This window comes from Solanum tuberosum, unplaced genomic scaffold (assembly GCF_000226075.1).
Source record: "Solanum tuberosum cultivar DM 1-3 516 R44 unplaced genomic scaffold, SolTub_3.0 scf00052, whole genome shotgun sequence".
NCBI lineage: Eukaryota > Viridiplantae > Streptophyta > Magnoliopsida > Solanales > Solanaceae > Solanum > Solanum tuberosum.
The window spans coordinates 2167776-2192793 of record NW_006238977.1 but is presented as its reverse complement, the minus strand read 5'-3'; the positions used below and the strand labels follow the sequence as shown (position 1 = coordinate 2192793).

Sequence of the window (25018 nt, the reverse complement as noted above, 5' to 3'; positions counted from 1 at the left end):
GATAAATATCTCATAAAATTAGTCAAATTGCGCGTAAATGGAATTGAACACCATGTTTTCTTTAAAAAAAAATCCATTTGATATCCTATATCTGCATTGGAATCTGACTAATTCAACATCACGCGCTTAAAACCTCATTAAGGAGAAACTTTTTTTCCCTATATCTAAGTCTCGAACCAAAATCTCTGATTAAGAAAAGAGCCGCCTGAACACCATGTTTATAAAGAAAATTAGTTATAGGGTTATTAATTTAACAAATAAATGACAGGTTGATAATATATACTATTAATTAAAAAATCCAGGTCCATTTTCCCCCAATAGCATCTCAACTTGGCGAAAGAGGAATTAGGGTTTTAATAGCATCTCAATTGGAGAGCAAAATAGATTCGTGCTTCGCCGGAACCCTAATTTGCTTCTCCGATCACTCTGTCAGATCGAGTATGCTTTCTTTCTACGTTGAAATTTGAATTCATATATGTTGTATGATTGTATGTTTTGGATTCCTCTTTGCTGTGTTTTTGCTTATAATTGAACTCTGGCGATGAAGATGTTTGGTTGATACTGGAATGTATTAAATGATGAGAATGGGGAACAATGACTTAACTTTGGTTTTCGAGTGAATTTGAAATATACTGGCATTTTTTAGTATGTGAAATTTTGGAATTTTGGCGTTAAAGGTGGCCTAAGATTTTGGAAATTGAAAGTCTAGTTATTGCTTATTGGGATTGATCTTTTTCCTTTATTGTCAATTGAGTTTTGGTCTTTTTTTTCGAAATGTTGTAAATGTATGGTTTTAGAAAAAGATATAGGATAGACAATAACAACAAAAAATCCAGTGAAATCCCACAAAGTGTGGTTTTGGGAGGGAGAGTGTACGTAGTAGGCCTTACCACTACCTCTCCAACGTAGAGAGGCTGTTTCTTGAAGAACTTCTGATCAAACAAATCAAAGCAGTAATTAAAAGAACACATGACAGCCCTTGTCATATCTGAAAAGAGGATTCCCAATCAATTATCTTCTTTTTGTGCAGATTGTGAGTTTTCTTTTGTTATATATCCTGCTAGTGAGTTACTCTTTCCTTCCCAAAATAATGACCAAGTTTCCTTGTTGCCTCATTTGAAATGCTCAATCATTTTTCTTCATACGGCACATTTCCCTCAAATGAATCAAACTGATAAATTGATGCCTTTTATATTTTTTATAGACCAAACACATAAAGGCCCCTTAAACTTGCCACATTTTCATTTTGGCACCTTAAGGCTTAACTATGGCTTGTTCCAATTAGACACTTAAGTCTGAACTTTGTCTTTGAAGCACCTCACCGAAAATTCCCCAAAAATATAAAGTGTGTGTTATTCACACTCATTGACATGAATAAGTTCCAAATAAAATGAAGATATGTGGCATTTGGACTCATATATTACTAAAACAACATTTTAAAATAATATATATGTTATTTTCTCATGATCCCCCCTTCCCATAGTGTATTTTCTTCCCACTTCTCAATACCAATCGTTATACCAGTGTTCTTCAACCCTAGTCTCTTCCATCGTCTCCTACCCCCTCCCCTAAAGCTTTGCTCATATTCTTCTCAATTTTCAATCCCAATTGTTGCCAGTATTGTGTTTTGTGTTGTGCATTATTAGTGCTATAAGTTGTTCTCATTATCTGTTTTCTCCTTCCTATAGATAATTAAACTAAAAATGTATGCCTTTAGTCCACAACTCTTTGTTTTCTTGTATCCTAGAGACCCAGGCCAATGGTTATTATACTAAATGCCAAATAGTGATTATCTAATTTTATCATTATTTTGTATCATAAAGATCTTGATAGTTATTGTTTCAATTAAATTAAATTGACTCATATAGTATTTCATGATTCAGTAGTTTCAGATGACAATAGAAAGAAGACAGGAAAAGAAATTAAATAGAATAATTTTTTAGGCTTTCACTCTCTTAGAGAAAATGTGATGCACACACTTTGCCACATCACTTATTTGTGTTTAATAGGTATAATTTTAATGATGTTGAAGTGTCTAATTGGAACACGCTATAGTTAAGGTGCCAAAATGAAAAATTGTGGCAAGTTTAAGGGTCTCCCTTATGTGTTTGACCATTTTTTTTATAACTTACTATGGCATAAGGGTGGCAAAATTAGCCAATGAAAACATGACCGACCCAAGTTTGGGTGGCCAATTTTGTCACGTCAATTCAGCCCATCAAAAGTTGGGGCGGATTTGGGATAATTATGTAGCCCAAATTGACCCATGTGGAATCTTCTCAAAATATTTTAAAGAAGACTTTTTGGTTGAAATGTTATGTATAGCTATAATAAAGATTTTTTATGCAGTGAAACAAATTATAAGAAATCAAACAAAGAAATTAAAATTGACTTGATACATGGAACCTTTCATGTATTTTATGACACTCCTCATGCGACATCTCCTTTTATTTTATCAGTTGATAACAATGGTTTCTGGGAATGCTCGTATGCATCTCAGCTATTCCACCAGGTACATGTTACCTTCCACAAGAACAAGTACCAAATAAGTTTTCTCATGAATGCTTAGATAGATGAAACAAAATCACCTACTATTCTTCTTGTCTCTGTTGGGATTTAAATTTTGAATCGTGTTTTTCATCCATTTTATTGACTACTAGGTCAAATCCTTGACTACAACTTAATGTGAGATCTCTTCTGCTGGATTGTCCACCTCTTTTCCTAAATCCATATAATAATTAGTGTTATTGTACTTCATCAAAAAAAATAAAAAAATAATTAGTGTTATTGAAAGCGAAACGCACAAAAAAGTTCTAAGGTCATTTGGGTTTTAAGCGCAAATAAAGCGTGTGCTTTATTGGAAAAAGATGCAAATGGAGAAAAACTACAAATATGTATGTGTAGTCCAAGACTAATAATCATAAGCATGAACAATAAATATATTGACAAAGAAATTGAAAAATAATTATAATAAAATGAAATATCAATTGTTTAGTGTCACCTCTTCAAGATTGCACTCATTGGCAAGGAAAAGTATGTTTTACATCCTTGATGACGACACCGAAGTGCTTATAAAGTGAGGCGAAACACTCAACATGTTTTATGCCTCGTTTTAGGGCGTAAACGCACCTTTCACGGATAATAATAAACTATTTTTATAATACTTCTCTACCAATCCCAATATAATAATCTATTCATACATTCTGTTTTTGAACTCCCCGTTAGTAAAATCAGGTCATTTTATCTGGTAAGAGGGAGTATTAGTCTCCTGGTCTATTGTCTAAAGTTGCGTAGTGGGATCTTTTACGTTTGCATGTTTCCTCTTGAGACGGCTTTCAACATTAGTTTTTTATTATCTTTTTTTCCCTAAATATTCCGTTGCCGGGACTTGAACCCGGGTCTCTCGGGTGAGAGCCGAGTATCCTGACCAACTAGACATTTATTATCTTATTTCACTATTCATGTTATGATGTATTTTGATGACTTGATACATGGGAACCGTGTTATTATTAATTTCATCCCAAAACTGGTTGTCTTCATCATTTGCGTTCTTTCATGCCTCTTCTAGAATAAAGGTTTAGACTGAAAACAACTTACTTCCTTTTTATTCCGTTTTTACCTATTTAACTTTCATAATATCTCCCGATAATCGTCTCTGAACATGTATTACCAGTTATGTTTTGTTGTCTCCTTTTCTTACTTTCCCCTCTATTCTGTAGACTCCCATCACTCATACTTTAGAGCCTTGTACTTCTTGTTAAAGAAAATGTATACTGCTGGATTTTATTGCTGTTCAACGTTATATTTAAGTATCATTACATGATCAGTGAGAAATTTCTACATCCCTCTGGATGTGGGGTTTTAGACGAGCTGATCTGTTCGTGAATTCACATTCTAAGTTGTCTCACTAGTTTGGCAGATTAATGTTTGGTTTCATTCTGGATTTACTGGAGCTGACATTTCTTTTACTCTTAACAATTTTGGTTTGACTAAAATTAATCCATGCCAAACCAAGGTGTCTTGGTGTCTTTTACTTTGTATAAATACTGAAATTGATGCGCCTTATCGGTTCACCATGGTTACTAAGCCAGCTTACATGTGAATTTGTATAATGCCATTGCCATTTTGTTTGCATTCCAAATCCTATAAGTAGACCATTGTTAGCTGGATAGTTGTGGACATTGTCTTACCTACCAATACTTTCCAGGAAATAATGCTCTATCTCTATGCCGGGCGCTAATTGATGGATCCAGACAGCAAGAAGTTTGGAAGAGGTGAGCTTCTTACTGTGGTCTTTGAACAGTTTCTTTGCATGTTAGGGTAAAAAGACTACTGCTAACATTTGACTCTACTTGGGTCCATATTGCATGCCTAGGTTTTGATTGAAGGTGGAATGGAATGCATTGCATTTGATCTGTTCTTGTATGTGAATTTCCTGCTTGATGTATTTGGTGTTGAATTTCTCTTTTCTGTTTTTCTTTTTCTTTTGTGGTGCCATTTTTTTTTTAATTTCAGGAAGTGGAAGTGGTTGATTTACTTCTGACTTGTATTTGCCTATTTCTTTTGCACTCCAAGTATGTAACCACTATCATACATTTGGGAAACAAACGAAGATTAGTGATGCTAGTTTTGTCGCTTTTTGAATGAGGTTTTGCAAAAATGTCTGTACTAAGCAATGTGTTATCCAGCTTCATCTTGCAGCATTTGGATTGATGTTGGCTGGTAGTGTTTTGTTCATAGGGTTACGAGTTTGGTAACAAGATCTCACAAATTACTAAAAAATGCTTGAAGTCTTGCCAAAGTGGTCACAGTTTGCACACAGTTTAGGTGTTGTAAAGGTTGTGATTGCTGATAGAATATTGCGCTTCCCGTTTTAAAAAAATTCTGACGAAGAATTTAAAATCAAATCATTTGACTCTTTGATCTTCTTCTCCTTGAAATTTTTTTCATTTTAATTAAGACATCATTGGCTTCCTGTGGTTGATTGGTCCAAATACATTATTAGGGCCAAGAGAACTTGCAGGTGCTGTGGATCTTATTAATCACTTCAAGTTGTTGCCTCATCACGAGTTCTTCTGCAAGAAGCCTCTTCCATTGTCAATTTCAGATACACGCTACCTTCACAATGTTGTAGGAGACAGAGAGATTAGGAAAGGGGAAGGGATGCAGTTGGATCAGCTTATATGTGATACGTCGTCTTTAAAAGAGACAAATTCACGCATCCAACCATTTGAGTTAGATGCTCTTAATGAAGCTTTTCAACTACGTGAAGCAGCTCCAATTGTTCTGCCTCCGGTGAGAAACCTATTGTGTGAAGCTTGAGTTATATAAGTATGTCTGATTCAGCTCTTTAAGTAACCCTTTTATTCCTTTGTGATCTCTGAAGATGGCGGCGCGGAACTGCATTTTTTTCTCTAACCCTGTGCTTTTCTATAATGCCAGTTTGCCTGTTCCACTAATTCCTGATTTGGTGTTTCATAGTCTGAAAAAGGGATCCCCACTGTAGCTGGAAAGTCTAAAAGTGAGTCGAAAGACAAGGAGAAGAAGCATAAGAAGCACAAGGATAAAGACAAGGAGAAGGACAAAGAGCATAAGAAGCACAAACACCGTCATAAAGATCGAAGTAAAGATAAGGATAAAGAGAAAAAGAAAGATAAAACTGGCCATCATGATTCTGGTGCTGACCATTCAACGAAACATCATGAAAAGGTCTGCTACTAGCAAATGTTAATAAAATTATTTAACTTATCAAAAAAGAACTAGCAAATTTAAGAGTTATGCAAATCCGGTGATTCTCCTGGCATGCCATATACTGTGAATATCATGTGGTTGTTTCATATTTAAGAAGTTTATAAGACTGGTTCACAGTAAAGCCACTTAATAATAGGCCCAATGGTGTCGTTACTGAAAATGGCATTACTTAGTAACTGACAGAAATATTTTTAATAGTCCCACTTAGAATCTTGCTATCCGTTTCTCTTGCTTCCATGAACTTCCACTACATCATTTGTGATGTAGCTTATAAGTTGCATTTATAGGATTCAAGTAGAATAGAGTTCAGGATAAAAAAGTTTTAATTTTGGGAAATATCTAGCTCAAGAGTTTTGTTGAATCAATTGTTGCTTGACCTTCAGTTTTCAGTTACTGTGTCAAAAGATAGCCATTGACTTAGTTCAATAAGGTATATACATCGTCATTTCCATGACTAGCCTTTTGCTTGTAACAGTAGCTTCAAGTTCTAGTTTGTTTGATTGCTCTCATCTTTTACTGTGTATGCTATGTACTGAATTTACGAGAAGTTTGATTCTGTAATTTTTCTCGTCGTACTGTATGCTATGTACTGTTATAATGAGAGGTTGACATTGTTTTCTTTCTCTATGTAACAATTATGGGTAATTTTTCTTGTTTGATTTGATGTCTTGGCCTAGAGGAGCTTAACTATTGAGCTGGCTTGTTGGGATCACTCTTGCTGTAAAAAGTTCATCACAGAGTTGACACTTTTAGGACTTCAGCAAATAGCTATAATGTATTGAATGTGTTTATGCTTTTGTTTGACCTCACTGATTATGATCTTTCTGATGATATCAGAGAAAGATGCATGATGGCAAGGAGGATCTTAATGATGTTAACAAACACAAGAGAAACAAGGTAAGATAATATTGCATTCAATATAATCTGTGCAAATGTTAGGTTCGTTTCTGAGATCATTATATGGGCAGTTTTTTCAGTATATTAAGACCATACCTTCACCTTATACTAATGGTAATATTCTTACATGCTGAAATGTTGCAGCACAAGAGCTAAAAGATTGATGAAATTGGGGCAATAAAGGTTACAGGCTGAAATGTCACATGTGCTGCTATAAGTTACTGTCCTCCTGTGCTGCAGTTAAGAATTTGGATGGATCCTTTTCTTATTGTAAAATATCCAAGGTACAGAAGTTCTTATCCTACTATCTCCCACACATTGAATAACTTCATGAGTCTTTCCATCCATGCCACCTATTATACAAGGTCTAAATCCTATTTGATTCTGGAAAAAAAGAAAGACTAATTATTGACGTCAAAAGCTGTTTGCAGCCTGTTTTGTAGCCATTAGGTGCCCATGAGGTTCATATATATGACTTTAAAGTATTTCAGTTTGTGGATTTTGAACATTTGCATTTGTTGGATAAAAAGCAGATTCCTAATTATGGGCTTTTAGTGTCGCTTGTGATTTTATCTGTGTCCGACTGTCTGTTGGTATATATTCTGTTGCTGAATGGAAGGGTTGCTGAGACTATTAAAAAAAAAAAAAGTAGAAGAGTTAGTAGACTTTTTTAATACACGAGTTATTTGGCATTGCATTCTGTTGTTATCATCTATTTTTGGTGTTTTCAACCAAGAGCACAGTGCACATCATAGTTTCTGTTACCTTTTGTGTTGCATAATGTTTCTGTTTCTCTTTTCCATGCAGAATAGGTTCTGGACCAACTAAAGAATTCCAAGAGGGTGAATGCACCTGTTGAAAGTAGATTTTAGTGAAATGTACATAGTGCTGAAAAACAACCTCATTGTATCTATTATACTAAGAGCTTGTTTGGCATTGTTGCTAAAAACTGTTTATTTTCATAAGCACTTTTTTTTTTTGGTAACTAAAAGATGTTATTTACCAAATGGAAAATGTACAGCTCAAGGAAAGGAACAAAAACAAAACTCTAGCTGGGAAGGACATATTGCTCCTAGCCCAGAAGTACCTAGCATCCCCTGTTCTCTTCTCTAATAATTCTTCCCGAGCTAGCTAGCATGGGTAGTTATCAAACTATGTTATATACGTAGCTATCTTGGGATACATAGTATCTCTATAATAGATCTCCCGAATGTTTACTTTTCTCTGCAACATTTTGGAAGATACGATGGTTTTGCTCTTGCCATACATGGTAAATAGTTGTAGCCAATGTCATTTTATACAATACTCCTTCCTTTGCAGTGTTCAATCGCCCAAGCGAGTTCTCCTTGCCAATCAAGACTGTCTGGGCATCTTTCCCTACTAATAGCTTGTTCCACAGGTGACCAGTGACATTACATCGACAAATCAAGTGTTGGTTGGTTTCATCTTCCAAGAGACAAATGGGACAAACTGAGCTTGTGTCTATGCCTCATATACGCAAGCAATCTCGTGTGAGGCAGTCGATCATATGTTGCCATTTTGAGAGTAAAGATCGTCTGTTCAGCTCCTTTGTTCCTGCATACAATTTTTTATACCAAGGCACCTTATAAACTGGTCCTATTATGGACTGATAGATAAGCCTTAATGGAGATCTGTTCCATCTATTGCACAGTTTCAAGTTCATGGTCAGCTTCTTCAAAGTAGTGCTTAGCCTTGAGAATTTGCTGGATCATCCAGGAAGCATTTTTAGCGCTAGTGTTTCATACGCTTTCGTCCTTTATATAATAGGGTATTAGTCCAAAGCACCCATAATTTATCTTTTTGGACGGCAAGTATAAATGTTATATATGCTCTAGTTTTTTGACTGCAGGGGAAACAATGTCCTAAAAGTATGACGGAGGGTATTTGTATACCATTTATGATAGTTCGGAGGTATATTTGTCCTGAAAGAAGGACATAGTAGGCAGGTCTGAGTTTTTAAGGATGTAGGAATATGTATTGTATGAGGAATTCTCGTTGCTAAGGCTGGAGTTTTTTTGTTGTTGTAGACTCTAGGCTAAAATGAAATCAAGTTATTCTTTCAGATAGAGTAATACTTGAAGTTTGTGTGCTTCAAGACTTTATTCAGCTAATAATTGTTAATGTATCATTAGTGATAAACATGTAAAATTTTGGCACTTGTTATAATATTTTGAGTTGACATTGATGAGGTTTTCTATTTAAGTTAAAAGATGGCAATGGGACAGGTCAAGGGCGAGGCATGGCAAAGGCTTAATGGGACAAGGTGGGGCAATACTTAAATGGGTTGGGCAAGGTAGGTCTTAGCTAACATTTTTAAATTTTTAACAGGGCCAGTAGCAGAGCCCGAATTACGTTTAAGGGGTATCAAAATATAAAGAAATAAAATCGTGTAAAAGTCAAGGAGTATCAATGTGTAATATATATACATAACAAAAATATTTTTATTCTAATTACACAATGTAATTTTCCGATGAAGGAGTGTCGGTCGACACCACTTGGCTCCTTGGGCAGGGCACGACAGGTGTGGGTTCATGAGAGGTTCCTTAGTGTTTTGAACAGTCTGTAGCTAGCTACCATAGATCAGGTTGATTCCAATGAAATATTTGCAATTAATTTATCACACTTTATGGAAGTAAGTACACTTAAAATTCAAATGAATATTTATCACACCTTGTATAACTAAGAAAGGTCAGAGACTCATCATCATGTTTTAAAAACTAAATAGAACATAAAAAAATAAAAAATATAAATTAATACTTAAATAAGGGGTGAGTTAAATTTAACGCGTCAAAACTTTACTTCGCTCTAATCCGCATCGCCATCCTTATATGTAAGACATATTTTCAAACAAATACATGAACATAACTCTTTTGCAACCATATTGTATATCAATCATCTTTGACTTGGCTAGTATTATAATTGGGAACATGTTTTGCAATTATTGTGTGGGGCACATTAATTATCAAAAGGAAAAGTAATTGGGAAACATGTTTTGCATTATTATGTGGGAGCACATTAGCAAAAGGAAATAGAGAAAATGATAATTGATGAGATAAGCATATGTAGTCATGGAAATACATCATCAAATAATCCACATCCTTTTATTTTTCACATCATTTCTATGAGCAAAAAAATACAATAGGTGAACATTGAAAATAATAGAAAGTAATTATCAACTTAGGTCATTAGGCAAAGCCTTAAAGGCCATCATGATTTCAAACTCAAACTCACAAATCGAAATTGTGACAATAAATTGATATTGCTTATGCAAAATCTTGCATACCTCACTCACTTGTACCAAATCTTGGTACATATAAGACAACACTAGCTTGAAGAACATATAGTTATTGAATACACACTAAAGCTTTACGACGCATTAATCAATTTAGCAATAAACTCATTAATGTTTCTATCTGAACTTCCACCTTCATCCATGGCCTTTTTTGTCACTTCTCTCCATTTGGTTGCATTCTTTCTAATCTCTTTGCCTCTTTCTCCTTCCATAACTTCTTTTATGCAATGTTCCACAACTTCTTGTTTAACAACCCCCTTTTCATTAGCTTGTGCCTTTATTCCCATCTCCCAAACATCCATCACATACTTAGCATTTGTACATTGATCAGTCCATATTGGAATTGCCACCATTGGAACTCCCAAACTCAAGGCCTCTAAAGTAGAATTCCATCCACAATGTGTCATAAAACAACCAATTGCTTTGTGTGATAACACATCTAGTTGTGGACACCAAGTTACAACTAGCCCCTTTTCCTTAGTGATGTTTTCTAAAAAATCTTTTGGAATTTTAGGCTCTTCTGATTCTCTAACTACCCACAAGAAGTTGTGATTGCTTTTCTTCAATCCACAAGCTATCTCCTTCATTTGCTCTTCTTTCAATTCAGCCATACTTCCAAATGAGACATACACAACTGATCCATCATCACAATCACTTAGCCATTTCATGCAAACATCAGTTTTAGGTGTGTACATACTTAAACCATATGAATTATCATTCTCAAGTCTCTTGTCCACATACATGGATGGTATGGTTGGTCCAATAGTCCTCAATGACAATCTCTTTGTTATCCAATCCACTTCCTATTCATAATTGAAAAAAATAATAATCATATAAATGAACTATGAAGTGGTCCATGTAAGTTAAATAAGACTTGTGTTAAGCAAACAGAGTAGCAAGAATCGATTTTCTCTATGTGACAAAAACCCTATACACCACCAAAAAGTAAAGAACCCGTAGTCATGGCATGTGCTATAATGCACAAAAACCCTCTACCCTCACCAATTAAAATAGTAAAGCACATGTGGTGTTTGCTTGTGACACATAGGGCTTTGGGAATTGGGATCCTTCAAAAAATGTCAATGGAGTGTGTGCTAAATCCTCCAAAAGTTATTGATTTTTCGAGGATCTGACATAAGTGCAAGTACATTTCTAAAGGATCTGAACAACATAGTTTCTTACCATTGCACCGAGGCTCCCTTTCAAGTAGTTAAGGAATAAATAAATAATAAAAAAAGATCAAGAGTGTGAATACAAACATGTTTCTCCAATTCATATATGGTGTTGCAAAGGATCCAATCAGCTTCTTGGATATTAGAGAATTGATCAACAAGCATCTTCAAGAATGGTGGATATGACCCCAAATCATTAACAAAAGATGGCAAGTCAGAGGGAACTAATGGTGGTAATCCAGGGAGCAAAACTTGATGTCCTTCAACAGGAAGCTTTAGTTCCTTTAGTTGGATATGATAAAAAATGTTTTCAACAGCACATGACATAGTGAAGAAAACACAACTTACTAGTCCAAACATTTTTGCAACATCAAGAATCCAAGGCATGAATGAGTCATAAATGACACAATTTATAGGATTTCCTTTGTTTTTCAACTTTTCAATGAGTTGAATGATAGCTTGTGATCCAACTTTTTGATAACTTTCTAAGTAGGTTTCAATGGACTTAGCACAAAAAAGTCCATTCACATCATCATATCCATCAGAAATTGGCTCAATTGTGATGGAACTTGTCAATTCTTGCATGCTTTTCTTGAATATGTGAATGGTAGGAACAAGTGTGATTTCTATGCCTTTGTGTTGTAATCTTTTGGAGAATTGAAGCATTGGATTTATATGGCCTTGTGTTGGAAATGGTATTACCAAACAATGAATTTTGTTGTGAGCTAAGTTCATTTTTTCTTTGATATGCTCACAATTGAATGTTGAAGTCCTCTTTCTTTGTTATCTATATATACAGATATTGAGGCAAGATGAAATATAGTCCCTACCGTTCAATTGAATGCAGTATTTTCTTAAACGAGGGTAAATTTATACGTGAAAATGACTGATAGATCAAAATATTTAAAAGTATTCATTTAATTTTTCTAAGAGTATTTGCATCACGTAAAACAAGGGAGAAAAGAGTATTAATTTAATATTAATAATTGCCAAAGTTCTGAACCTAAAGTACAATAAATTTAATGATCAAAACACAAATAACAGCCATCAGATTTGGAAACTGTTTCTCTCTTATGGTATCATAGGAATTGAATTTATATATGCAACATGTTTTATTTTATTTTTGTTTTTTTGTTTGACTTTGCAACCCAAGTGCTATTTTAATATTCCTTTTTTTTTTTTTAAACTAGACTTCTTCACATGCTAAATTTAATTGATGGTCTCATCCAATTATATAGAGCCAACTTTTTTTTTTTTAATAAACATAAAAATTCCTCGTGAACTTGGCAGCAAATTTCATTATATAATTGATGATCTCATCCAATTATATAACTTCACAAGGCGTTTACTTATCCCTTAATCTAGTATATAATGAATTAAATACCATTCAAATAGCTGACGTGACAAATAAAAAAATTAGATGCTTAAAATAGGTGTAATTTTTTTTTAAAAAAGGGCCCCTTTTCCATTCTTCTTCTTCCTCACACCCATCCACCCACTCCCCCTACCCCCATCTGTTCTTATTCCTTTTTTTTAAAACCCTACCTTTTTCATTCCATCTTCTTCCACACAAACACCCACCGGCACTATTTTTAAAACGGGTGTAAAAATGGTGTATTTATTGTGATTGAATAGTTTCATGGGGTAATAGGACTCCCGCAAAATTTATGTGTGTATTTGAAAAAAGAGTCTAAGTTAAGGGGGCACTTTATGTATTTTCTCTTCAATATAGTGTCAAAAGTGTGTTTCTACACCTACACCATTAATTCTAGGGGTGTCAATAAGACGATTCGATCGGTTATTTTTTTTTAAAAATATATCATTCCAAATTTTTGGGTATTTTATAATGTATAATCGAAATTAGATTTTTAAACCATCTTAATCATATCGATTCTCTTTGGTATCGGTATTGTACTATTAATTTTTGATTTTTTACTTTTAAAATATCATTTCAAAATATATTATTATTAAAATATTTCTTTCGCAAATATGTTCTTGAAGAAACACTTCAATTCTTCATCAAGAAGTCAAGAATGCAAAACTTTGTTGTCGTACGGTTTGATCTTAAACATTTAATAGGAGTGTTTGATTTTTCCGTATTATTTGATGGAGTATCTATTATAATGTCTTTTAGTTTTAAATCAAATCAATTAAAGGCTAATTAAAGAGTAAGAACCAAGGTCGTCCAGTTACCAGACGTCTAGGACCTAGCTTATATTTTTATTTGAAATGAAAAAATGTTACTCCCTCCGTCTTAATTTATATGGCACTTTTCGGATTTTGAGATTCAAATAAGTCTATCTTTGATCGAAAATTTTTCATATATATTTTAATTATTTTGAATTGACAATTATTGTGACTTATAGTACTTTTTACGTAATGTTTATTTATTGTGATTTGAAATAGTTTCATGGGGTAATAAAACGCCCGCAAAGTTAAGATGTCTTCTTGAAAATTCGGGACACATTCAGGCGTCACTTTATGTATTTTCTCTATTTAAAAATGTGTCGTTCTTTTTTGAATTGACTAGAAAGGAAAATGAATCATATAAATTGAGACAAGGGGAGTATCACCTAATTCCAACTCTATTTTCACGATAATGATTTTTTCACTTAATACTTCAATCCCATCATTTTGCCCAACCTATAAGATGCATTATCACCTAATTCCCAATTTTCAAATAAACCCAATTGTCAAAAGCTCTCTTCTTCTAACATCGGCATAAGACTTTTGTCGACTTTGAGCCGTTTTCAACCTTTCACGAATGAGACGAACCTTTTTCATAGCCTCATGTACCAACTCGGGCCCTATCAAAGCAACCTCACCAAATTCAACCCAACCAATAGGAGACGTAAACCTCCTATCATGAAGAGCCTCAAATGGAGCCATCCCAATTCTAGAATGATAGCTATTATTATAAGTAAATTCTATTAGAAACAAATGATCATCCCAGTTACCCTTAAAATCAATTACGCAAGCTCTTAACATATCTTATAAGGTTAGGATAGTATGCTCGACTTGTCCATTAGTTTGAGGGTGGAAAGTCGTGCTAAGTTTAACTTGAGTACCAAGACCTTTATGAGTCGATTTCCAAAACTGAGACATAAAATGAGTACCACGATCGGAGATAATGAACAAGGGAACTCCATGTACGGATATAAACCTTGGCATACTCCTCAGTGGCGTAGCCAGGAATTTCATGAAGGGTGTCCAAACTTTTAATAGTAATTTTTTTTTAAAAAACGATGATTTAAATTGCCAAAACAAATAATCAAGTTAAGCAATATTTAATCAAATATAAGAATATTTTTAATAGAATTGCAAGTGTATAATTCAAAACTACAAAATAAACTACTATTGAAAACATAATTTAAATATATTATTACAATTGTACTCGACGAGGTTTCATATCCTGAAACATTTTTATAACTGGAGTTCTTTTTGCTAGATCAACTTCTAGAGTATTTAAATTAATGCTTTGTTTTTGTGACAACATCTCTAATTGATCTACCGTTGTTTCTTTATTAGGTTGATTTAGAGATGTCGAACTTTTTTTTTGTACTCTATTATAATAATTCCTCATGTCCATTGAAACATGAAACTAAAATATTAAGTTGATTATTTTTGTTATAAAATAAGAGAAAGAGAAGAAAAAATAGAGAGAGAATTATTGGGATTCTATTCTTAATAATATTGTGATATAATTTGGGTAAATGAGTCTCAAATTTATAGAGAAAGAAAACCTTATTCCACAAAGAAAAAGAATTAAAATTTAAGGAAATCTTATTCCACAAGGAAAAGGTATTAAAATTTAAGAAAATAATTCAATTTTAATTGAAAAAAATCCACAAGGAAAAAGTATTAAATTTAAGGAAATCTTATTCCACAAGGAAAATGTATTAAAATTTAAGTAAATAATTCAATTTTAATTGGAAAAAATAATAATTAGTGGAAGTAAGATTCGAACTTGGGTCCCTGAAGCCAATCATGACACAGTTAACCACCAAGCTACTGAACATTTATGTTAAAAGTACGCATGTTTATTAACTTGATTAAATTCAAGAAGTCAAAATAATTACAGCAGAAAAATAATGCACTCCTGCGGGGATCAAACCGGGGCAGAGAATAGGTTCGCGACGGCTATTGCCAACTCCACTACGCATTACTTTGTTATTTCAGGGTGTCCAAATTTTATATATACCAATATAAAGTCAAAACTTTACGTGTATATATAGTATTATTTTTCAATGAAGGGTGTCCAATGGAGCCTATATGGCTCCGCCCCTGATACTCCTCAGCTGAAAACGAAGTTTTTACGGGAAGAAAGTGAGCCAATTTCATCATTCGGTCCACAATAACCCAAATCGAGTCAAACTGACTACGAGTACGAGGTAGACTAGTAATGAAGTCCATATTAAAATCTTCACACTTCCATTTAGGAATGCTAATGTCTTGAGACAAAGCATCGGCCTTTTGATGCTCGACCTTCAGTTGTTGACAATTCGAATATTTCGCAATATCCTTTTGCTATCTCATTTCAATTTGCTAGAACGAAAGCTAAAATAAAATTGAGGGAGAATTTATGAAGGAAAAAAAAGAAATAGAGAAAATAAACAAATAAAGAAATATATGAGAAAAAGAAGAAGAAGAGAAGTATATAAAATAAAAAATGAGTTTGAATTATTATTATGGTGTAAAAAGAAAATAATGCAGTAAAATAAAATTAACGGTAAAAAGATACAAAAAAAAGGTGCCCTATAAATAGTTGGAGTTTCAAGATTCTTTGTTTCTCATGGTGTTCTTATTTCATCTGGTTCAAGAAAACAATTTTTTCTGAGCTCTATATTGTTCGATTTGTTCTCTTTCACAATTTCATTTTATGTCTTCTTCAAATGGATAATTCTTTTGTGCAGTTGTGAAATAAAATTGCGGTTTATGTAAAAGATTCGGTGAGAATTGGAAATCAGATTCTCATAATTGAAGAGTAGATTCTCAACGGTGACGACCATATGATCAAAGGTCTTGAATCGATGATACATTATCACCAAGAGTTGAAACGTGAGATACAAATTAACTGTGTAGAATTAGCAAAGCAATTCCACAAAGATCAAATATTAACAAGTTTTTTTTCTGGGAAAATGATCCCTTCATTTTTTTTTCTTTTTTCTTTTTATGTTCAGCTCCTTAAATCTTCAAGTTCTTCAATGTTTTATGTGAAATTTGAACTGTTACTCCTATACGATCTAATTGATCATACCTGTTACTAATTGAAATGTTGATATTAAAATTATGTTCTTGAACTTTTAGTTTTGGCTGAACTCATTACTGCAACATTTAAATATTATTGTTCTTGTTTACACATTTAGATCAGCGGGATGTCCATCACCAAAAGCTACAAAGAGTTCATGGAAAAATCACCACTGAGACGTCACATAATTTCAAGAATTCGATCCAAGTTGAATTATAATCCTGAGCGCCTTAGTATCTTCATGAATGTATACATGAACATGACAGTTCTTGTGGATGTCCCGTCCGATTGTACCATCCAAGGGCTCAAAGATAAAGTACTACATACACAAGGGATTCCCCATACTATACAGATCATTCTGTATTTCAAAGAACGTCGTTTAACACATAATGATAGCACATTAGTGGACTGTGGCATCGTCCACGCTTCGAACATTTATGTCACCAGCTGAGTGTTGCATACTTATCTGTCAACATTGCCAGTTCAACGGAAGATGTCAACAAGTTTGTTCCAAATTTGTTTCTGCAACTACTGATTCATTTTTCATATCAGCAAGAACTTCACATTTGTCCTGTAATTTTCCCTTAAAAGCAAATCATGTAGTATTGTATGAAATAGAACTAAGAGCAGAATGTTGTTGAAATTTGATAGAATCTTTTTACTTTTTCTTTTTAGTCTAAAAAATATTCTATAGTATTTAATTTCCTTTCAAGTCTAGGGATTACATTAATTGCAAAATATGTAGTTTCCTTTTAGTTTAGTATCTAGAAGAACAATAATATATATTTTATTCTCCTTAATTATATATAAATAGTGATGTACTCTTCTATTTGAATCAATGCAAGAATCAATACAAAGAGTTATCATTCATTCTCTCTTTATTTTTCTTTCTAGTTTCTTCCATTCCATAACAGTGGTATCAGATCCTTCCATTGATCTTAATGGATCTGTGAGTTCATTGAAGAAGAACTTTCAACCACTTTATTTTCATACCTATTTTCAACCCAATTTTAACTCGTGCTTTTATTTTTAACGCATGGCCAATTTTAATCTGTGCTTTTATTTTTAACGCAGAGCTACTTTTAACCAATTTTTAATCTATACTATTTTAAACCTTATTTTCAAACCATGGCAAGCAATACTCTTTCTTTCAATTCCCCACAAACCTTCAATGATGAAAATTATCAAATTTGGGCAGTTAAGATGAAGTCTTATCTTGAGGCTTATGATTTGTGGGAAACTGTAATGGAAGACAAACACATACAACAACTCTCTGAAAAATCTTCTGATGCAGAAATCAAACTTCACTCAACAGAGAAAATCAAAAAATACAAAGCCAAAATTGTAATTCAAAATTCAATTGCAGATTCAATCTTTTCTAAAATCATTGCATGTGTGACAACAAAAAAAGCTTGGGAAAACTTAAGAAGGAGTACAGAGGAAGTGAACGAGACAGACAAAATCAAATTCTGAATTTGAAAAGAGATTTTGAATCTCTTAGAATGCAAGATGGTGAGACTATCACTAATTATTTTGACAGAATTTCTTTGATTGTCAACAAAACAGGTTGCTTGGTGAGGATTTTAAAGATAATAGAATAGTTGAAAAGATTCTTGTAACTATTCCCGAGAGATTTGAGTCTAAAATCTCTGCTTTGGAAGAGTCTAAAGATCTCTCTACCATCTCCCTTGTAGAATTGATAAGTGCTTTTCAAGCACAAGAACAGAGAAGAGCTTGCAGAGAAGATAAAGTTGTTGAAGGTATCTTTTATGCAAACTATCAAAAAAGAAAAGTTGCTTATCCTTCTTGCAAATATTGCAAAAAGAAAACACACTTGGAAAAATTATGTTGGTGGAGATCTGTAGCATTATGTGGAAGTTGGAAACAAACAGGTCATGTTACAAAAGTGTGCAAGTTCAAAGACAAGATAAATCACAAGCACTATTAGTAGAAGAAGAATGTGAGGATGAATTCTATTAATTGCCACAACAAAAGTAAGTAGAAGATATTTTTCAAGAATAATTAAGTGTTCAAACTCAAGTTAGATACACCAATTTGAGTTTGAGAGGGAATGTTGAAATTTGGTAGAATCTTTTTACTTTTTTCTTTTTAGTCTAAAAAATATTCTATAGTATTTAATTTCCTTTCAAGTCTAGGAATTACATTAATTGCAAAATATGCAGTTTCCTTTTAGTTTAATATCTACAAGAAAAACAATATATTTTATTCTCCTTAATAATTTATAAATAGTTATGTACTCTTCTATTTGAATCAATACAAAGAGTTATCATTCATTCTCTCTTTAATTTTTCTTTCTAGTTTCTTCCATTTCATAACAAATGTTATATAGAATTCATATAGCAAATCCTGACTAATTTGGGTTTGATCTGTGGCTCATTGTGTTGATTGCACTAGTTCTTCTCTGATCAAAACTGAGTTCATTTTTTGTTTAGCAATATGGATATATTAGTGCCATGTGGTGGTCGAAATGACGATTTTGAGGAATAGTCTGAAGTACAATAACCATTTGTTCATGTTCTTCTATTAGTCCTACTCTCACTAGCCTGTGAATGTATATGTTGGTCGTCTGTGACATGTCATTTCATTGACAAGGAAAAAGACGTTATATGGAACTTGTGTGTTTGTTGAAATTTTAACCAACAACGAAGAAGTGTTGCTGAAATTTTCTCGTACCTAGAATTTTATTTGTGACCAAAAAGTGTTGCTGAAATTTTGTCATTGTAATTAGGGATTTTCGACAACAAACATCACATTTCTACTTATATAATAACTAGACTAGATCTCTCTCTCTTGATTGAATAGTAACTTGTGCTTTTTGATAGCTAATCTAAGATCATTCTTAGTAGCTAGTATGGTCTGTCCAACTAATTTTGTTTTTCGTTTGCTCACGGAATTCCCCTGTACAGTCTACACATTCATATTAGAGCTTAGAAAATAATTTTCATGTGAAAGGTTATCTAAGCCTTTTCTTTAACTCGTATCTTTGTTGGATCAGATCTATTGACAAATTTTGGAAATAGAGCATGGAGATGGATAAATTATTATATGAGGTGAAGAAAAAAAAGCTCCAAAATATAACATTAAATTCTTCTTTGGGATAACATTTGTGCAATATCACCAGAACTAGAGATTAAATGTTGTTTCATCCAACATCAGTTTTGAAAATCTTCTAACCAACTTCACCTAATTCCAACTTTGTTTTTACGATAATTTCAATATATCAAAATTATGCTTTACATATGAATACAAATTTATCGATATCCATATTATAATATAAAAATTTAAATAAAATATTGGGTCAAAAGTCAACTCAAAGTCTCAAGGTCAAAACTAAATTTTTTCTTTCAAAGTCAATTACCCACAAGGTAAGAACTCAAGTCTAAAATTATTAAAATGAAGTTCGAATCAACCCTCAAATTATCAAGAATTTCATTTGAGAAACTTAGGATAATTCTAGTGTTCCAAACCATAAGAACACTAGAATGTCATCTGAGGGTCAAGTCACTTTCGAGTGCTTTAGAACCTTAGAAAAATTTCTGCATTTCACAAGTTTGGTAATAGTTTTGCTTTACATAAATGTGATGTTTGTCCACTTGCCAGGCAGACACGATTACCTTTTCCACATAGCACTAGTAGTTCTACTTGTATTTTTCAGCTTCTACATATGGATGTTTGGGGTCCCTATAGAGTTGAAACTTATGATGGTATGAGATATTTTTTAACCATTGTTGATGACTACTCTAGATGAACTTGGACTTTCTTAATGAGGCTTAAATCTGATGTTGTTAGTTTGTTGAAACAATTTGTTGCTGAATAGAAACTCAATTTGATAAAAAGATCAAAAGGATAAGATCTGATAATGGTACTGAGTTTTTTAATACTAATTGTCATGATCTATTTAAACTTCATGGCATCATTCATGAGAATTCTTGTCCATACACACCTCAACAGAATGGGGTGGTGGAAAGGAGACATAGACACATCCTGGAAACTGCAAGGACTATTAAATTTCAGGCTGGTTTTTCCTGATAAGTTTTGGGGTCTGTGTATTCATGTTGCTACTCATGTATTGAACAGAATCCCTTCTACTGCATTAGGAAATGCATCATCTTTTGAGAAATTGTATGGGAAATCTCCTTCTTATGAGCACATGAGAGTTATTGGATGCCTATGCTTTGCCACCAATCTCACCACACATGATAAATTCAGTCCAAGGGCAGTAAAATCTGTTTTAGTGGGGTATGGTACAACTCAAAAAGGATATAAATTGTATGACTTGGAAAATAAAAGGTTCTTCATTAGTAGAGATGTGGTATTTCTGGAAACAGTCTTTCCTTTTCAAGACAATACTTCTCAACAGACAAAACAACTGCATTCCCCAGATTTATTTGTCTATGATGTCTTAGTTGTAGAGTCTACATCTACAGTTAATTGCCAAGATAGTGCAGGCTCATCTCCTTCTCAGAATTGTGAAGTTGATTTCACTACTGCAACATCTGTTGATTCCTGTCCATATGCCACTTCTTCACCACCTGTCAGGAGATCAAATAGAAGTTCTAGACCTCCTATTTGGCACAAAGATTATGTGACCAAAGCTGGTTCAAACAGGTGTCACTATTCTCTTGCCTCAGTTCTAGACTATGCTGGATTATCACCTACATACCAGAGCTTTGTATCCAAATTTTCTGTTGAGACAGAACCATCTAGCTATTCAGAGGCAATCCAAGATCCTAGATGGGTAGCTGCTATGAAGAATGAACTCCAGGCACTAGAAGACAATAAGACATGGGAATTAGTGACATTGCCTACGAGTAAAAAGGCCATAGGGTGTAGGTGGGTGTACAAGATCAAATATAATGCAGATGGCAGTGTGAAGAGGTTCAAGGCTAGACTAGTTGCTAAGGGGTACAATCAGAAGGAAGGTTTTGATTACCAAGAGACCTTCTCACCTGTCGTGAAAATGGCAACTGTAAGGTCTGTTATCTCTATTGCAACTGCAAACCATTGGACATTACATCAAATGGATGTCTATAATGCTTTTCTACAAGGAGATTTGTATGAAGAAGTATATATGACACCTCCTGACGGTTTCAGTGGAAAAGTTGGCAGTGATCAAGCATGTAGACTATTGAAATCTCTCTATGGGCTTAAACAAGCTTCAAGGCAATGGAATATTAAACTCACTACTACCTTGATTGACTCAGGCTTCTTACAAAGCATTAGAGACTATTCTTTGTTTACTAAAAGGAAGGAAAACCACTTGGTGGTTGTGTTGGTTTATGTAGATGATTTACTGATAACAGACAGTGATTCCAATATGATCCATGAGACAAAGACAGCTTTGCAGCATGCATTCAAAATTAAAGACCTAGGGGAACTAAGGTACTTCCTTGGGTTGGAGTTTGCTAGAAGTGAAGCTGGGATTCTCATACATCAAAGGAAGTACACTCGGGAGCTCTTAGCAGACATGGGACTATCAGGAGCTAAACCTGTGTCAACACCTATAGAACTGAATCTAAAACTCACTTCAACAGAGTTTGATAATCACATAAATCCTGCACATGTTGATACACTCCTTAAGGATCCTACAAGCTATCAACGGTTGATTGGGAGGTTGTTGTACCTCACAACCACTAGGCCAGACATATCATATGCCGTTCAGTGTCTCAGTCAGTTTATGCATGCACCAAAAGCCTCACATATGGATGCAACACTCAGATTGGTCAGGTATTTGAAGACAGCACCAGGTCTGGGAATTCTAATGTCATCTACTGGTGGGAATAATTTGCAGGTGTTTTGTGATGCTGATTAGGGTTCATGTATCAACAGCAGAAGGTCAATCACTGGATACTTAATCAAGTATGGAGATTCTCTTGTTTCTTGGAAGTCAAAAAAACAGCTTACAGTTTCCAGAAGCTCAGCTGAGGCTGAGTACAGAGCCATGGCTTCAACTGTTGCAGAAGTTGTTTGGACTGTTGGTTTGTTTCAGGAATTAGGTGATGACATTTCCCTACCAGTGCCTGTTTATTCAGATAGCACTTCAGCATTACAAATTGTTGCTAACCCTGTGTTTCATGAGAGAACAAAACACATTGACATTGACTGCCACTTCATCAGAGAAAAGATCCAGGATGGATTACTTACCACTGCCTATTTGCCATCCTTAGAACAGCCTGCAGATATTCTTACTAAGGCACTTGGAAAAGGCCCTCACACATATCATATGTCCAAGATAGGCATGAAGAACATCTTCATAGCTCCTAGCTTGAAGGGGGGTGTAAAGGAACTAACTAAATGTGTACAAGTACCTTGATGACACTAGCTATAATTGTATTATTATATACATACACTGTGAATGGTGCAAGTGTGCTTAGCTAGTTAGTTAGTTAGTTAGAATGTGTCAGTAAGTTGGTTAGAGGTGATCAGTTAAGTGAGTCAGTGTGTGGATATATATATAAGACAATGTATGTAGCATGATTTCCTCAATTCAATAAAACAGTATTTTCCCTTTCTCATTCTAGTTTTACTTCTCTCTCAAATTAGCTCTTCAATGGAGTTTTGTTCATATAATTCATCTTCTTAACATAAGTCATAAATCCCTTCCGAACCTCGTAATATCTTCAGAACTCATAATCGAACTCGTTAACTTCAACTATTCACGTTGGTCAAACTTTCCAAGTTTCAAACCCCAAAACCCAAAAACTCCCCCTGAAACGTATCTGATCATCTCAAAAATTGTGCCACCTATTTCCACAAGTCATAAATAGCTAACAAAAGCTATGGAGGGGATTGAATAGGGGAGAAGGCAAAAAACACAAAATAACCTTTCGGGTTGCTACATCAATTTATCTATGTAACAATCATTTAAGAATATATATATATATATATATATATATATATTTTATTTTTTTATTTTTTTATTTTTCAAATTTTGAATTGAAATTGACTAATATAAATACTTAATCAAGTGTTCAAATGCTAAATTGAAACAAACTAGTTCGAGTTTTTAAATGAAATTTACTAACAAATTTATGAGAATAGTTATTACTTTCTCAGTCCCATTTTATGTGTCACCCTTCTTTTTAGGTCATCTCGAAAAAAGAATGTCACATTACTATAACTAGAAACAATTTAACATTGAAATTTTCCTTTTATCCATAATGTAATTATTTATTTTTATACAGATATCTAAGAAATTTTTTAGACCACACATTTAAAAAATCTACCTTTTTAAAAAATAGCATATCAAATCAAACAATGCCACATAAAATAAAACTGAAAAAGTATATAAATTTAATATGCTATGAAAAGATAATGTAAGAACTCATTTCATTATTTTAAAAGACATAGTGCATATATGACTTCTTAGTGGAAACACCATTTAAATCACACACAAAAATAAAGTTACATGACAAATATTAAAATCTACAAATAGAACTAAATCCACATATATGATTGTTTATTTTGGAAATCTTTAATTCTTAATTATTAAACTTATAGCCAACAGCTTAATCCGTTAAGTATGCACCGAAAATTTAATAGTTTTAGTTTTGTAAGTTAACATTTTTAATTTCCGTTAAATATTAAATAATGAGTTAATTTACGTTCGTTAGGTTTGGCGGAAATGAAAAGAATAAAAAGAAACATCAAGAAAGTTTCAATAAATACATGACAGGCAATAGTGTTTGGTTTAAAAATCAAATTCTGCAACATAAAAAACTACATCATATAATAAAAATAAATAGCAAAAATTACACCTCAATAAATTGCACCACACTTGAAAAGTAAATAAAATATAATATTAACTATACCTCTAAATAGAAATTTCTACTGTTTTTTTTTAATTATAATTTCAATCTAATCTAATCGATAGAATTTGATAAATATTAAATGGATATAAAAAATATTATTTTAAAGCAAATTTAAATGATGAAAATTTGTTCAATACATACTTCAATATTATTTATCCTACGTGTAAACTTTGGTGAAATCTTATAAATTTCAAGCTATAATATATATTACCATTAATAAATATCTAGAGAGAACAAGTTGTGATACTTTTACCAATTAAATATCTTGAATTGGTTGTCTTGTCAAAGTTTGGTGGTGGGTTACATCATTCATTCATGAATTATGACCGTAAAAATCACCATTTATTAACATACTAGATAATGTGGCTCGTGCTATAATATAAATGGTATGTTTTGGGGTTAATAACCAAGTTTTTGTCAAAATATAGTATTTTATATTGTCAATTATCATGATTTATAGTATTTTTACGTAATTTTTAAATATAATAAATAAATAAAAAATAAGACAAATAAATTAAAATGGACCCAATAAATGTTATTTTTGTTGTCTCAATTTATGTGACACAAATGAAATTTGGAGAGTCATCCAAATCTAAATTGCTAATTATTGTTGTATGATTTGTAATATCTTTTACGCAATTTTGAAATAATAAAGGTTATTTCTTCTTTCTCAATTTATGTGGTACTAATAAAATTTAGAGATTCAATCAATTTTTTTTGTCTTTAAAATATTCTATTGTTAATTACTGTAAATTATTGTACTTTCTAAGTAATTTTCAAATAATATATATTATTTCATTTGTCC

At 33.0% G+C, this 25018-nt stretch overlaps 2 protein-coding genes across 4 annotated transcripts; one reads left to right on the top strand and one right to left on the bottom strand.

Moving 5' to 3' along the window:
* Positions 1-289: 289 nt before the first annotated feature.
* Positions 290-8312, top strand: LOC102586902 (mediator of RNA polymerase II transcription subunit 19a-like). 3 transcript variants are annotated; one of them, XM_015307210.1, is made up of 7 exons: positions 290-438; positions 4208-4274; positions 5006-5295; positions 5482-5709; positions 6589-6648; positions 6793-6932; positions 7969-8312. In XM_015307210.1, exons 2-6 carry the CDS (start codon positions 4244-4246, stop codon positions 6802-6804), a joined length of 621 nt encoding a protein of 206 aa, XP_015162696.1. In that variant the 5' UTR covers positions 290-438; positions 4208-4243; the 3' UTR covers positions 6805-6932; positions 7969-8312. The 3 variants fall into 3 exon arrangements, with proteins under 3 accessions (XP_015162696.1, XP_015162695.1, XP_015162694.1); XM_015307209.1 differs by lacking the exon at positions 7969-8312 and adding an exon at positions 7461-7869; XM_015307208.1 differs by lacking the exon at positions 7969-8312 and adding an exon at positions 7456-7869.
* A 1439-nt stretch (positions 8313-9751) lies between these two features.
* Positions 9752-11910, bottom strand: LOC102600003 (UDP-glycosyltransferase 74F2-like). Its single transcript, XM_006344061.2, has 2 exons — positions 11221-11910; positions 9752-10764 (listed from the first exon to the last, which is right to left on the bottom strand). Exons 1-2 carry the CDS (start codon positions 11866-11868, stop codon positions 10036-10038), a joined length of 1377 nt encoding a protein of 458 aa, XP_006344123.1. The 5' UTR covers positions 11869-11910; the 3' UTR covers positions 9752-10035.
* Between the last annotated feature and the right edge of the window lie 13108 nt (positions 11911-25018).

Coding starts and splice junctions, on each gene's coding strand:
- LOC102586902 (XM_015307210.1), top strand. CDS start 4,244: ATGGATCCAGACAGCAAGAAGTTTGGAAGAG. Junction 5,296..5,481: donor CTCCAATTGTTCTGCCTCCG/GTGAGAAACCTA, acceptor GGTGTTTCATAG/TCTGAAAAAGGGATCCCCAC. Junction 5,710..6,588: donor CAACGAAACATCATGAAAAG/GTCTGCTACTAG, acceptor TGATGATATCAG/AGAAAGATGCATGATGGCAA.
- LOC102600003 (XM_006344061.2), bottom strand. CDS start 11,868: ATGAACTTAGCTCACAACAAAATTCATTGTTTGGTAATACCATTTCCA. Junction 10,765..11,220: donor TATATGAATTGGAGAAACAT/GTTTGTATTCAC, acceptor AATTATGAATAG/GAAGTGGATTGGATAACAAA.